The sequence below is a fragment of the Ceratosolen solmsi genome, unplaced genomic scaffold, assembly GCF_000503995.2.
Source record: "Ceratosolen solmsi marchali unplaced genomic scaffold, CerSol_1.0 scaffold29, whole genome shotgun sequence".
In the NCBI taxonomy this organism is placed as follows: Eukaryota; Metazoa; Arthropoda; class Insecta; order Hymenoptera; family Agaonidae; genus Ceratosolen; species Ceratosolen solmsi.
Genome location: NW_011948417.1, coordinates 12,001,835 through 12,015,882, shown reverse-complemented (window position 1 = coordinate 12,015,882; position 14,048 = coordinate 12,001,835). Strand labels below are relative to the sequence as shown.

General features: G+C 19.2%; 2 protein-coding genes across 2 annotated transcripts; both read left to right on the top strand.

Moving 5' to 3' along the window:
- Positions 1-2,441: 2,441 nt before the first annotated feature.
- Positions 2,442-4,563, top strand: LOC105360071 (uncharacterized; the record flags this gene model as incomplete). Its single annotated transcript, XM_011496847.1, has 8 exons — positions 2,442-2,509; positions 2,599-2,706; positions 2,778-2,883; positions 2,961-3,164; positions 3,324-3,470; positions 3,539-3,818; positions 3,879-3,905; positions 4,550-4,563. Coding segments are annotated over 8 exons (954 nt in total), but the record flags the coding sequence as incomplete, so codon positions are not given.
- Positions 4,564-10,076: 5,513 nt separating this feature from the next.
- Positions 10,077-13,327, top strand: LOC105359919 (uncharacterized). Its single transcript, XM_011496680.1, has 3 exons — positions 10,077-10,493; positions 11,575-11,764; positions 13,098-13,327. Exons 1-3 carry the CDS (start codon positions 10,119-10,121, stop codon positions 13,307-13,309), a joined length of 777 nt encoding a protein of 258 aa, XP_011494982.1. The 5' UTR covers positions 10,077-10,118; the 3' UTR covers positions 13,310-13,327.
- The last annotated feature ends 721 nt before the right edge of the window (positions 13,328-14,048 follow it).

Here is a 14,048-nt window from a genome sequence, read left to right as displayed (position 1 = left end):
ATATATTTTTTAATATTTAAATAAATATTTATATATTTTATAAATTAATATTTTGAATTATTAATCATAGTATGTATTGGACTTTTAGTATAAAAAAAATTTTTAATTTGTTTGGAAAGTATAGTATTTGGCACATAATTAAATGTTTTTTACATATTCAACTTTATAAATTCTTTAACTTAGAAATGGTTACAAATTCCATGGTTCCAAATTGAGAATAACATTTTAATAATATGATTAACATACAGAATAAAATAAAATAAAATATACCATGGAATACTATATCGGTGGGTAGAACATACTTGAAAAGAAGATAAAAAAGTGAAATTAACGTATAAAGAAATTGTTCAAAGAAAAATTGATATAATACATTTTAAATTTGAAATACTCCACTAAAAATCCTACTTATTATCTTATTTATCTGCTTATTAAGCAACAATATATAAACAAAAATAATTTTTTACATAATTGTTTTATAGAAATACTTTCGCTTTTATATAACTTAAAGAATCTAGAGGAGTGGTATCTGAAAAAATATAAAAATATAAAAAGGTGCATAGTGATAGAATGTATTGCCTTACTTCGTTTTACCCTGTTGATTAATAAAAAATTAAACCATAATTTTCAAAGATAAAATCAAAAGGTATGGCATTTAATTATATGTCAATAATATCCACTCAGTCAAATTTACTGTTAATCTTCTATAACTTTATTCAATTTAATGACGATAATAGAGAGGTAATAACTAATGACAAGTAAGCAAAATTTTGGTAAATCATATCAATCTTATTTATAATATTTGAGATATGATTTGATTTAACTAGCTATTTTTCATGAAACAATATTCGATCTGCGTTAAACTTTTATGAATATCGGATAAGTACAGATAGAGTGTAGTAATTATTTTAAACAACGTGGACACATTTATTTTATTGTTAGTTACTAATCTTGGATAGTAGATAGTGTAGTAAAAGTTACTATAATTTCAGGAGGATCTATAAAAACAAATGTTATGCGTATAATCATCTTCTACAGCATATATAGAATAAATATTAATTATAAAGAAAATTATGTATACAGGGTACAATTAAATATAGGTGATATATGATAATTCTGTAAGGATAATTAAATAATAAATAATGATTTTAATATTTATGATCAAACAAATATTTTACTTTCATTTTTTTAGCAAATTTAAGATTTGTTTACAAATATTATAAAATAATATAACATTTTATTTTATAAGTAATGTTTAACTGATCATATAGCCATCAAATGTGTATACTTATATATTCCAAAAATTTTTAAAATATTTTTATCTGTATTCTAATTTGTATCCGACTGATGTTAATACAGTAATATTTAAATATATCTTTCTAAAATTATTTATAATTTATATATTCATTTTATTAAAATAAATACTTAGTTTCGACTAATTTAACAAAAATATAATCAAATACATAATAAGGCTACTATTAAATAAATTTAAATAAAATAAATCAGTTTTATGTAAATATCAATTTAAAATAATAAGAACGAAATAATTAATATTAATACATCAAACTATTTTTAATTAGAAAAAATGATTCTATAAGTTATCATTAGAGTAATAAATGGCTTTACCTTAATCCCATAGAATTAAATTAAAATAATTAACAATATACCAGTTTCATCGATTCGAAGTAGGAAATCTGTAATGATTGTCTTCCCGTGTAAACGTTATCACGTTTCTATCGAATGAAATAATGATATCTCTCAGTGAATAACATAGTTGATTAAGTACATATTCACTTGAAATTAAGTGAACTATCTCGATTAAGCAAGATAGGAAAAATAAAAAATTGTAATTAATATAGGATGGATTACAAAAAAAGATTATTAATAATATCAAATTTTTATTTAAAATATATTTTTATTTTTAGGAAGCTTGAGAATGAGAACAAATATTCATGATGTGTATATTTTAATTATATGATTTCTTAATTATTTGTTAATTTCATTTATTGAAAAAATTTTATTTTCAATAAGCAATGTTCAATTTGTTTGAACTAAAATTTTTTTCAAATATTTTGTTTATTTTTTAATAACCTTTTATTTTTTATTTTGAACTATAAAGTTATTAATGTTATTATTGGTTCTGTTTACTCGTACTATAAGACATCAGTTTCTCAACAAAACGGAGAAATATAGATGCGTATTTTTCATCATATTTATTTAAGCAATTGATCTTGTTTTTCAACAAACTCCATGTTTGTCTTATTTAAATAAATAAAATATTTCTTTTTGGTGTTCATCAATAAATGGAATTTTAAAAGTTCAGTATACAACAAGAAAATAAATTTACTAATAAAAACCGTGAAATATTTTTAATAGATTTTATTATACGGCTGAAATATTAAATCATGAAAATGTTTAATCAATATTTATTTCTTCTTTATTTTTATATTTTATATTTGTTTGATATTAGTTTGTGCATTGACAATGTTTATGAACAAATTTCACCTTACATGTAAGCTATTTTTGAACGTGTATATTTTAATTCTAAATATTGTTAAGGCATCATTTTAATTTTATATATTTATGTTTAAAAATACAAAGGCAAGATTCTCAAATTATTGATCCGAATTCTTTATTCTATAACCGTCAGTCTCAGACAATTCAGATACCAAAGAATTATAAATACGAAGATGTGGTTAATAATAAAATGTAATTAATTTTTTTATTGGAAAAAGTATAATATTGAATATAGTCAATTTTAATTATTTATTAACTTTTAGTATAGTGAGAAATGTATTTGATCATCACTTATATTGCAAGGACAATTATTATGAAGTTTTTATTACAAGATTAATAAATATGTTAATTTTCAAATCAAATTTTCAGGTGAAATATTTTATTTATACTTAGTTAATAAAGTTTTATTAATTATTAACATTTACTTTTGTCAATATTTTATGTAGATAATTAATGATATAGCCTTTGGAAAATTAGATTTAGAAGCAACTATTGAAGAATTAGAAGTCTTGCAAAGTTTCAGAGAAAGAAATATTTCTATTAGACAAATTGATACCATTATTAGTAATATTGTACGTCCAGTTCCAATTAGTTCATTCGATAAAATTATTTCTTATTCAGATATATTAATGATATATTTTTATGAAAATGTGAGTAAATTTTAGTTAAATATAATTTTAAATATTTTAAAAATAGTTCTTTTTTTTTATTTTTAATGTCGTATAAATATATTTTAACAGATAAACCATTTTATTAAAATTATATAATAAAATTTCTTTAAACATGAATTTCCAATTTTTTTATTTTAGAGGATATTTCTTGGAACGATAATTTTAATTTTATTTATTATTAGAATATGTCTTAAGATAAAGTGGACAAGACCTAAAATAATTATTTTAACTTTCGATGTTATGATTTCAATTTCTTATATAATAACTTATTGGGATCTTGTACAGGTTAGTAAATATTTACTTCTTATTTATATTATTTGAATATTATTTTTAGTTATATTTTATATATGCAGGATAAACAGATTAAGTTAGCAGCTCAAGAAAAGATGTATTCATCATTATATAAAATGTGCAATCGAAATGAAATTAATTTTTTTTCGAAAGTATATTTTTTTTTTAGTTACAGAGGTTTTGGCAATGATGCTTGTTTACAATATTTTGAAACAATTATCACAAATCCTGCCTTAAAAGTAACACCACTACATGTTTTAACTCATATGTGTAGTACATGTGTATTCTATCCATTTTCAATTGCTGGTCATTATTTATCTGATTTTATAGAAAATTATACAGGTAAATTTAATTACAATTATAGTTTTATAAATTATTAATTATTTCTTTTGAATATCATAGGATCATTATTTTTTCCTTTGAGAATATTAATAAAAGTATTTTTACTTTTATTTATACCCATTGGTGTTGGTGTATTAATATTTTTTCTTTTTCCTGGATCGATGGGAGCCTTTGTTCATTTTTATCTAAGTGGCAGGCCATCTTTTCTTCAATCCACTAAGTTTTCTAAGAATGATAGACAAGCCATCGAAATTATTCAATTAGTAAGTAAAATATTAGTTAAAAATAGCTTTTTAAAATTATGATAAATATTTCACTCAAAATGTTTTAAGATAATTTTACCACTTATTAAAAATTAAAAATCTAAAAATTGGGTGAAAAAGGAAAAATACAAAGCGAAGAATATTTTATTTAAGTTTTCAATAAGATTTTTTTTTATTACACAAATACTGAAGCGGAATTAGATTAAATCAAATTAAAATATTAAATCCATCTTCTAGGATTTTAGTATTATTAATATGTTTTATTCTAATAAAGTATTAAATTAAACAAATATTTTGGACATTTCTGGATAAAAATAAACTTTAATAAATATTTGACTTCACCCAACAATTAAAAAATTCGAATTTGTTAAAAAAAAAATTTAATTTTAGAATATTGATAAAGATATCTCTGGAAAAAAACATATACTGGACATAAGAAAAAATTTAAATGGTTGCACAAATATTCAGATCCAAGTCTCTGATAAAGCAGTCAATAATATAAACAGTGAATTTTCAGGAGAAGAATGTGAAAAAATACTCAAGAAAAACACTGAGAATAAAATGAATAAAGTTAATATTATAAAGAGGCGTAATAGTTTACAGCAAAAAAAAAAAATTATGAGAATTAAAAATAAAATATGAGATATCTTCCGAAGATTGAATGGAAATCATTCAAATTCAAGTTATATATTAAGCTTTATTTAAGATTTATATACATAGAAAAATTTCCTTTTATAATGAAGATGTATGTTATATAAAATAATATGATTATATTATTTTGTTTCACTTTTATATAGATAAAATTATTCTTTTACAAATTGTATAATAACCATAATTTTATTAAATTTTGTATACATAATGTTAATTTATTACTTGCAAAACATATGATCAATTCATATTTTATTATTTTTAAGGCAATATAGCATTAGTTGGAATATAAGTATGTAGATAAAATTAAAAGTAATGTCACAAAAATAATTGAATTTTTCAATAAAAAATAAAAGACGTTCAGACAAGTAAATTTAAATAAAAAATTGAAAAATACCATTTACGAAATTGAAGAAACACTTTACAAATCGATTTTCAGTGAGCATATATTTTGAATCATGTGATTTAACAACATATTCAATATTAAAAATCTGTTTTAAAAATTCCATAATAAAAATAGTTGAGTACATAACAGTATTATAATATATTATTTATGGTAAAGTTTAAATATTAATAAATGCTGTATAAGCATAACTTACTTTTAAAAAAAATTAGTTAATTCGTTATTAATAATACAAACTTAATCTAAAGAGTAATAAGCCACAAAATTATGTATAATGCATATATTTTAATGAATGATACCTTCTAATTTGCATTGTAAATATTAATACTGTTGCTAAAAATGGAAAAGATTTATATAAAATATTATCATTATTAAAAACATGTCTTTTTATTATATAATATGAATATAAACCCATAAGCATTAATATATATATTTTTTTTCTTAATATTTATAATTATATATATTTTTTCTGATTTTTTAAATTTAATTTTTACAATATTTGCTAATTGCATTTTCATGTTATTTCCATTAGATTTAGAATATTTCATTAATCTTCAATTATATATTAGTAGTATATTAATAATTCCTTTAATAATTGCCAAATGAAGAACCGAAAGAATTTATTCTATATTTTAAATGATTATTTAATTTCAATGCTTCAAATGTAAAGAATTCAATAAATTTGTAATTTATGTGTAGATTGTAAAATAATTTAATATAGATTTTTTATTTTATATAGGGTATAAATTATATGTTATAAAGATAAATATTTTAAAATCTATATAGTATTTTAACTATTTCTGTGAGTTCAAAATATTTTACAAACGTTTATTTCAAATCTTTTAAAGTATTCAACATATCTTATATATGTTATTTAATTACTAATATGTTATGAAATAAGTCTTTCATAAATGAAAAATATATTGAATATTAATAACCATTTATTTCTGTAGTAAAAATTTCAGTCAATAATATGTCTCAAATATCTTTGGAATTATATTAGATTAAATCTTTGGAATTACAACTAATTAAAGTAGTTTTCAAAAAATATTATCTATTAATTATTTAATATAGTCTTCTTTGAATTTAAATTACAAAAAGATTTTGTTTTTGAAAAAATGTAACTGAACTTTAATAATTTATCAAGTACTGATTTTTTTTAATCACTAAAATAGAATCAAATCAGTTCATTTCTCAAATTTATCGATATATTAAGAAAATTGTCTTATAGATATATAATAATTCAAGCTTTAGCAAGAACATACAAAATATTTCGATTATTACAATATATAGTATTGAATATTTAATGTAGAATAAATAACTAATTATACAAATACATTTAAAATTTAAAAAAAAATTTAAGATTAATATATAAATAAAATTGACTAAAAACGTTTGTATATATTTAAACACATTTATTTTATGTTGAAGTTTATAATTTATCAATCAAAAATATATTATTTATAAATCAATTTTAAAAGAATAAATAGATGTCTAAATCTCAATTTATATTGACTTTTCATACTGTATTACTTATTTATACCATTCAAATTAATACAAATGTAACATAAGTATTTGCATTTGCATATCCAAAGAAATGATTAATAGATTACTTATAATTTTTTAAACAAGTAGATTTTACTGAAAATTTTAATAGCATATAGTTGTATATAAAAAATTATAAAAATTTATCAATCTTGTATAGTTGAAGTTACTTTCAATATTAGAAAAAATTATTGTAAATATTAGATTTTTTGACATATTTCTGCATATTACAATAAAACATATGTTTCTAGAATATTTAAAATTTATAGATGTTTTATTAGGATTAAGAAATTAACAAAATGAACACTTATTCGTTAGATTTAGACGAAAACGAAATATCATTTCGGACTATCTACTTGCTGAATTTTCCGTATGAAATTATCTACATATTCAATAAGAATATTGAATCGTAGCATTCTAGAAATATTATCGATGATGAATGTATCGGTTGCAAAATTAATAGATGTATTCGATAGAAATAAGAATTTGATTTTTAGTCTATAAATGATGGTTCAAAAAAGTTTTTTTAACATTATTATATATTAGTTTCAAACAGTAAAATACAATTACTAAATTAAAAAAAAATCTTAAAATGTAAATATCATATATTTATTCAATTTTCAATAAATAAAAGAAACAATATTTTAACAATATTTTTTAAATATTAAATTTTTGATGCTTTACTTTTTATAAAATTTTCTTTCATTATATGGCAATTTATATTATTTTTTATTAAAAAACCTACTAAAATGATTATAACAAAAAATATTATTAAAATGTTTAATGTTTAATTACGAATGAAAAAGTATTAAAATTCTTTCAAATGGTTAAAGTTTACGAGTTTGACTTAATTAGTTAATAAAATCACGATTTCATCGACAAGACCCAATTATATTGTATAAAAATTGTTTAAGATATGAAATTTTTAATCTGATAAATTAATAAATATTATTTATTTAGTAATAACCACGTTCTACATTAACATTACAAAACTTTTTATAAAATTGGTGATCTTAAGTAATCAAATTTATTCTGTGAACGTCTTTTTAGTTCGTACTAAACATTGAAAAATCAAGTATATTTTTAATTACTCGATACATAGCATGATTTCTGTGTGAGTATAAAATTTATTAATCTTAAATTATATCAAATTCTTCTACTGTCTGTGTATTATAGAGTTTATGAATAAGAGTTTCATCTTGTATTGAATAAATAAATTTGTTTTTTATAAAGTTTATGTTTTTAAATTATATAACAATATGATAGAATTACTAGGTATTTTCATATTATCTGAAAAAAACTCTATTTTTTATAATGTTTTTAAATTCTGTTTATTCGTAAAAAATAATTAGTTAACAATTAGAGTATTGAATTATATAATTATAATCAATTATGCAAATGTAACTCTTAATTTTATATTAAATATTTTTATAAACATTAAATACTTGTATTGTAATATGTACGATCTTTGAACAATTACAAATTATCTTTTTCTTTAAATACTTGATTTTATAATTTTTTATTAATACAAAATGTTAATATTGTTTATGTACATTTTAACAATTAAAACATTCACAACTAAGAAAATATTTCAAAACTATAAATAATAGAAATATTTATAAGAAATACAAATATGAAAAAACATGAATAATAAATATATATGTGTATTTTATTTGTCCACGTTTTTCTTTTTTAACAACATTTTACATTATAATTTTGACTATTTTGTTCTATACATTTGTTATTTTTATCAACTTTATTAAAAATAAAAGAAAAAAATTATATAAATTAAATTCATTATGCAGTTTATAAATTCAATCGTACTTATTTTTGTAATATATATGCTTACGACTATACACGTCGCCACTATATTTTTAAACGAGTCACCGGTGAACTCAATAAAATGCATTATCACCTACGCGTTAGTTGAGCTTTGCCACCCATATATGTGCAAGGGTATATCGCAGTACATAAATACGAGATAAAGACTCAATAGCTAATATCGTGGAAGAAATTCATAGTACAAAATCGTTCTTAAGAGAAAGAAAATAAGTAATTTTATCCATATGTGATGATATTTACTGAAATTTGTTATAAATAATTCTTGTTTAAGCATATGTATATAATAGTGTTTCAAAGAATAATTAAAAAAATTTTATGTTATCGTAAGTAAGCTAATACATAACATGTTTATAAAATTTATAACACATTTGACAAATGTTAAAAAAAATTTTTTAATTATTTATTTATTTATATTTATATTATCTATTAAAATAAATATAAATAATTTTTTATGTATATCTTTTACAGATAATTATTTAATATAGTCTTATATACTAATATTGCTCTGATTATTTATTACTGTAAATTTATGTAAATGAAATGATAAAAATTGTATTCTAATAAATATAACTAAATTATTAGCAATTACATCTAAAATAATGATGACAAAACAGATATATAGAAATACTAAATAATAATTTGTTACTTATTTTTATTGTTTAAATAAAATTATAGATTATCTATTGGGGTTACATTTTATACTTTGAAAACTAATTTTTACTGTCTTATTTAAAATTAAAATTTTAGTAATGTTTTAGGCAATGAAAAATATACTTCAAAAATATATTTTATAGTATTTTAGAGAAACTTTCCTTATAAACCCTAAAATTATTTGTTTTATACATTCATTATTAATTAATAATATCCTTATTGAAAGATAATACTGAATACTAGGTGTAACATCTTAAATCTTGTAAATGATTACATAATTCAATTAATTATATATGAATAATTAATTTCAAATTTGGATGTATATATAATTTAATATACATTTAAATATTTTTTCTATAAATTTTAAATTATAGCTTTATGAGTATTTGTATATTATTAGCCTCATTTTAATATATTAATTTATGCTACATACATTTGTTTCAATCATTGAAAATTATTCAAAAATATATAAAAATTTTTGTAAAAATTAATATAAACAATCGATAGCTTTTATAAAAAAATAAATATCAAAAACTAAAAACAATTTTTAAAATATAAAAATATATAATTAAAAAAATTGTTCAATATGTATGCAATTAAATTCATATTTTATAAGAATTATTTAATAAAAATGTTGTATCTAGATAAAATAAAAAAAATACATTCAAATTATTTAATGTCTATAATTTACTTTATGTATGTTGTATATAAATTTAATCTTATAGAAAAGAAACAAAAGAGTGTAATGCGAGAATATAAGAGAAAAGAATATTTCGAGAAAAGTAAAATTTTTTGTGTTTATAAAAATAAATATAACATGATTTCATATTTCTTTACACATAGCTCATTTTAATGTTTGAACTACTATCTTTTGTTATTTTTCATAAATGTAACAGAATTTATTTGAAGGATAATTAATTTAGACAAGGGTGAAGCAGAATATAAAATATGAAATGTTGGGTAACACCAATTACTGGTTACAATATAGAGCCCAGATATCGCGTCAAGTGCGTTGTAGTGGAAAGCGAGCGTATTTTTAAAGATATTACTATTGCGCCGAGGAACTCTGCTGACTTATTACCCATATATAAGAATAAGCGTCAAAATCTTATTCGTCATTATATGGAAGGTCCGAATTTTTATGAGTTAAATCGACTAGTTAATTTCGACACGAAATGTCGAAGCATCACGACAATGCGACCAAATCGGAATAGTAATATGGATATCAATATGCTAATAAGGACTAAATTATCAAAATATTTCTTAATAGAAAAAAATCATGACGAAGATAATTCCTTTCTGAAAACTTTGGAATGTTCCAAGGTAAAAACATAATGTATTAGGACTTACATTTAATCCATTTTTTTTATTCATTTTTATGTTTGTTCAATTATACGTAGAACAATTGTAAATAATTTTATATACTCCATTTTTTATATTGTATGAAAAATACGTTACATAAAAAAAATTGTTTATAAATTTTTTTATCTGATAACACAATACAGTATTATTAACTATTTTATAAAAACATCGGTTTTTATTTAAATTTTTCTTATAATAAAATTTATGTTTATTATAATTATATTACTAGATGATATAAGATAAAATTGATTTAACATTCAAAGAAATTCAAAAGCATTATTTCTATTAATAACATTATAATTAGCATATAACATTTTTTTTTTAAATGATCTATAAATTTAAATACTTTTTGTATAAAATACGATTCTACATTCATATACTATAAATAAATTTTATCAAAGTATAAATATAGTAAATTATCGACATAATTTTATAATGAATAAACTTATTCATTTTAATACTATAAAATAAAATTATAAAAAAATCACTATCGAAATAAAATATTCAATTTATCAGGATAGTTAATTGTATTCCGGAAAAAAGAATTTAAAAAATGTATAAGGTTCCTCTTTAAGCTAAGTATATGAATTTGAATTTTATATCTTACTCTAATGAAAGTGCTAATGTAAATGATTTTCAGAGATACTTTTACTAACATTTGTAAAATATATTAAACCATCAATTATATAAAGCGGAATTGCTTTAATATAACATTTTTTATACAGAAATATTCAATTGTGTAAATATTTTTTATCTTTTTATTATAAACAATTATTTGCTTTCTTAAAATAATTTATTTTTTAAATAAAATCTAAATATTTTTACGAATAATATTGAATAATCAATAGTTTTTATATTACTGATAATATATATTGTATTATAATTATTTATATACAAATATATTATACAAATATATTCATACTTAATTTTAACATAATTGATCCTTTTTTTATTTGTAATATTTTATTTATGTATCTTTGATATATATTATTAATATATTCTTATTTTTTGGACTATTTAACTGATTAATCAACTACATAAGATATATCGACACCCAGAAATAATAATGAAGCAGGAGATTGTGGTGTTATCTTTAATAAACCAACTATTAATAGATATTTACGGATATTCAAATAACAGCAAGAATAGATTTAAAAATAAATCTATTAATTCTTTGAGATTGCGCCAATATAGCAGACCATATTTACAGAGAAGTCAATTGGAATTAAAATGTATGAAAACAATTAAACTTAAAAAAATTATTTCAATTAACATATAGTTTATATATAATTTAATATTAAATTTAGTACATAGATCAATTCTTAAATAAAAATTATTAGTGTATAATTAAAAGGAATTGATTATAATTTGATGATTTGTCAACTACAAATTAAATAAAGTCAAATATTGAAACTTAATTATATTATTCAAATTTTCTATTAAATTACTCTTTGATTTATGCTCCTCTGCTATGAATAACCATACATCAGCATCTTTAAATGTAAAACATAATGTAGGTTATGTTATATAATAAAATATTTATTCTCCGGTAAAAAATTTTAAAAATTAATGTACTTGGAACATTTTAATGATAATATTTTAAGAACTTTAAAATATGTTATTTCAAAAACATTTACTAGAAGAACAATAATAATCGTGAGAAAAAACTAATATATTGTATGAAAGTATAGAATTAATTATAAATTAATTAGTGTAGATTGTCATGTACACAATTTTACTAATTATGAATAAAAAACCGATTTATCCAGGTTTTCAAAAAAATAATTTATTTGACAACTATAATCTTATAAGATATTATATAAAATTTTTAAGACAAAATTAAATAAAAAACATTAACAAAATAATTTAGAATTATGAAATCAATTGATATATTCTAAAAAATTGCATTTTTAAATTTTATTAAGTTTAAAATAATGTAATAAAGTGTTTTTGATAAAACAGTTGTACATGAATAAATAGTAAAAAACTTATATTATAAACCTTTTTTTATCTAATTTTATTTAAATAAAAATACTTTTAACAATACACAAAATGTATTGTTGAATAAAATTTAACAAACACACATAAAAAACAATACACAAAACAACTATAAAAGATATAATTTTATTTTCATAATATTCACATTTAAACTTAAAAATATAAATAATTAGATAAAATAAAACACTTTAAAGCAATTTATATGGGATTTACAGATACAAAGTACTAAAATTTAGGTTAGTTTGGTGAATATTTGTATATTACTAATGTAAATTAATTTTATATCTAATTTTCTTTGTTTTTTCAATTACTAATTTTGTGTAATATAGTTTACAATGTAATATGCGATTATCATTTACAAGCCAACGATGTCACTTAATTAAGATATACGATTTACGAAATAAGTACTAAAGACGTTTAAAATACAATAAAATAAAATACTATATATTAAATTAATCTGTAAATATATTTTGTGATTAACTTGCTTAAAATAAAAAGTAAAAATGAAACAGTAAATATATAACAACGAATGCATTTTTAATTTCATTTATTTTATTTACTTTTTAGGTACAAGTGAGCTTCAAACTATAGTAAAATCAATAAGTGAGCATATAAATCATATCAACGGATTTTTGATTCATCAGCTACTTCGTAGAGAATATTTACAAACAAAGCGCAAGGGATTTTATAATGTTGTTACTGCGTACTTACTGGCCCATAGCAACAAAGAAAGTAAGCACAAACAAATCAATTACATAAAAAACATTTTCAAAATATAATTTGAGTATGTAATTTAAGTAAAGGGTATGTAATAAAATAAAAATATTATATTAATATTAAAATTAAAGTTATTACTTTAATAAAAATAAACTTTTATCGCTATATATCCATAAATAATGAGAAATTTTCATATATAAGTATACACACACAGACAGCAGGCAGACAAAAATACACACATAAAGTAGAATTATTAATTTTCAAAAATATTAGATTAATATTATTAAATAAAATCTTTTTGTAATTCTTTGTAGACGTTAAATCAGGATTTTTTATTCACATAGCTAAAATATGCGGATAAATGTTTAATTCAATTTTTTATTTAACAAACACTAAACATAATTATATAAACTTAATATTAGTATAGTTACATCAAAATGTCTATATTTACATTTTATTGATATAAAATATGTATTTTTGATAAGAAATTAATATTATAACTTTAAAATATATGTTCAACAATTATTTATTATAATCATACATGAAAAATAAACGAGTAAATAATTTAAAATACTAAAATAATTTAGAGTAAATAATTTAAATCGTTAATTGTTAATTACACATATTTTGCCATGTTTTTCTTCATTCTATCTTAATTTCTAATAGTAAATGCATTATACCGTATAGATTTGAATTTTTATGTATAGAGATCAGCATAAAGAAGTAAAGTATGCAATTAGTAAAAATATTGTAATTTATCATACAGTAGGAATTGTACATAACAAGTGTTCTAAGGGTCGC

What these genes read in the sequence shown, in the direction of transcription:
- LOC105359919 (XM_011496680.1), top strand. Translation starts at nt 10,119, where the DNA reads ATGAAATGTTGGGTAACACCAATTACTGGTTACAATATAGAGCCCAGA. An exon ending in AAACTTTGGAATGTTCCAAG is followed by an intron (nt 10,494 to 11,574) that starts GTAAAAACATAA and finishes CAACTACATAAG; the next exon opens with ATATATCGACACCCAGAAAT. An exon ending in AAGTCAATTGGAATTAAAAT is followed by an intron (nt 11,765 to 13,097) that starts GTATGAAAACAA and finishes TTTACTTTTTAG; the next exon opens with GTACAAGTGAGCTTCAAACT.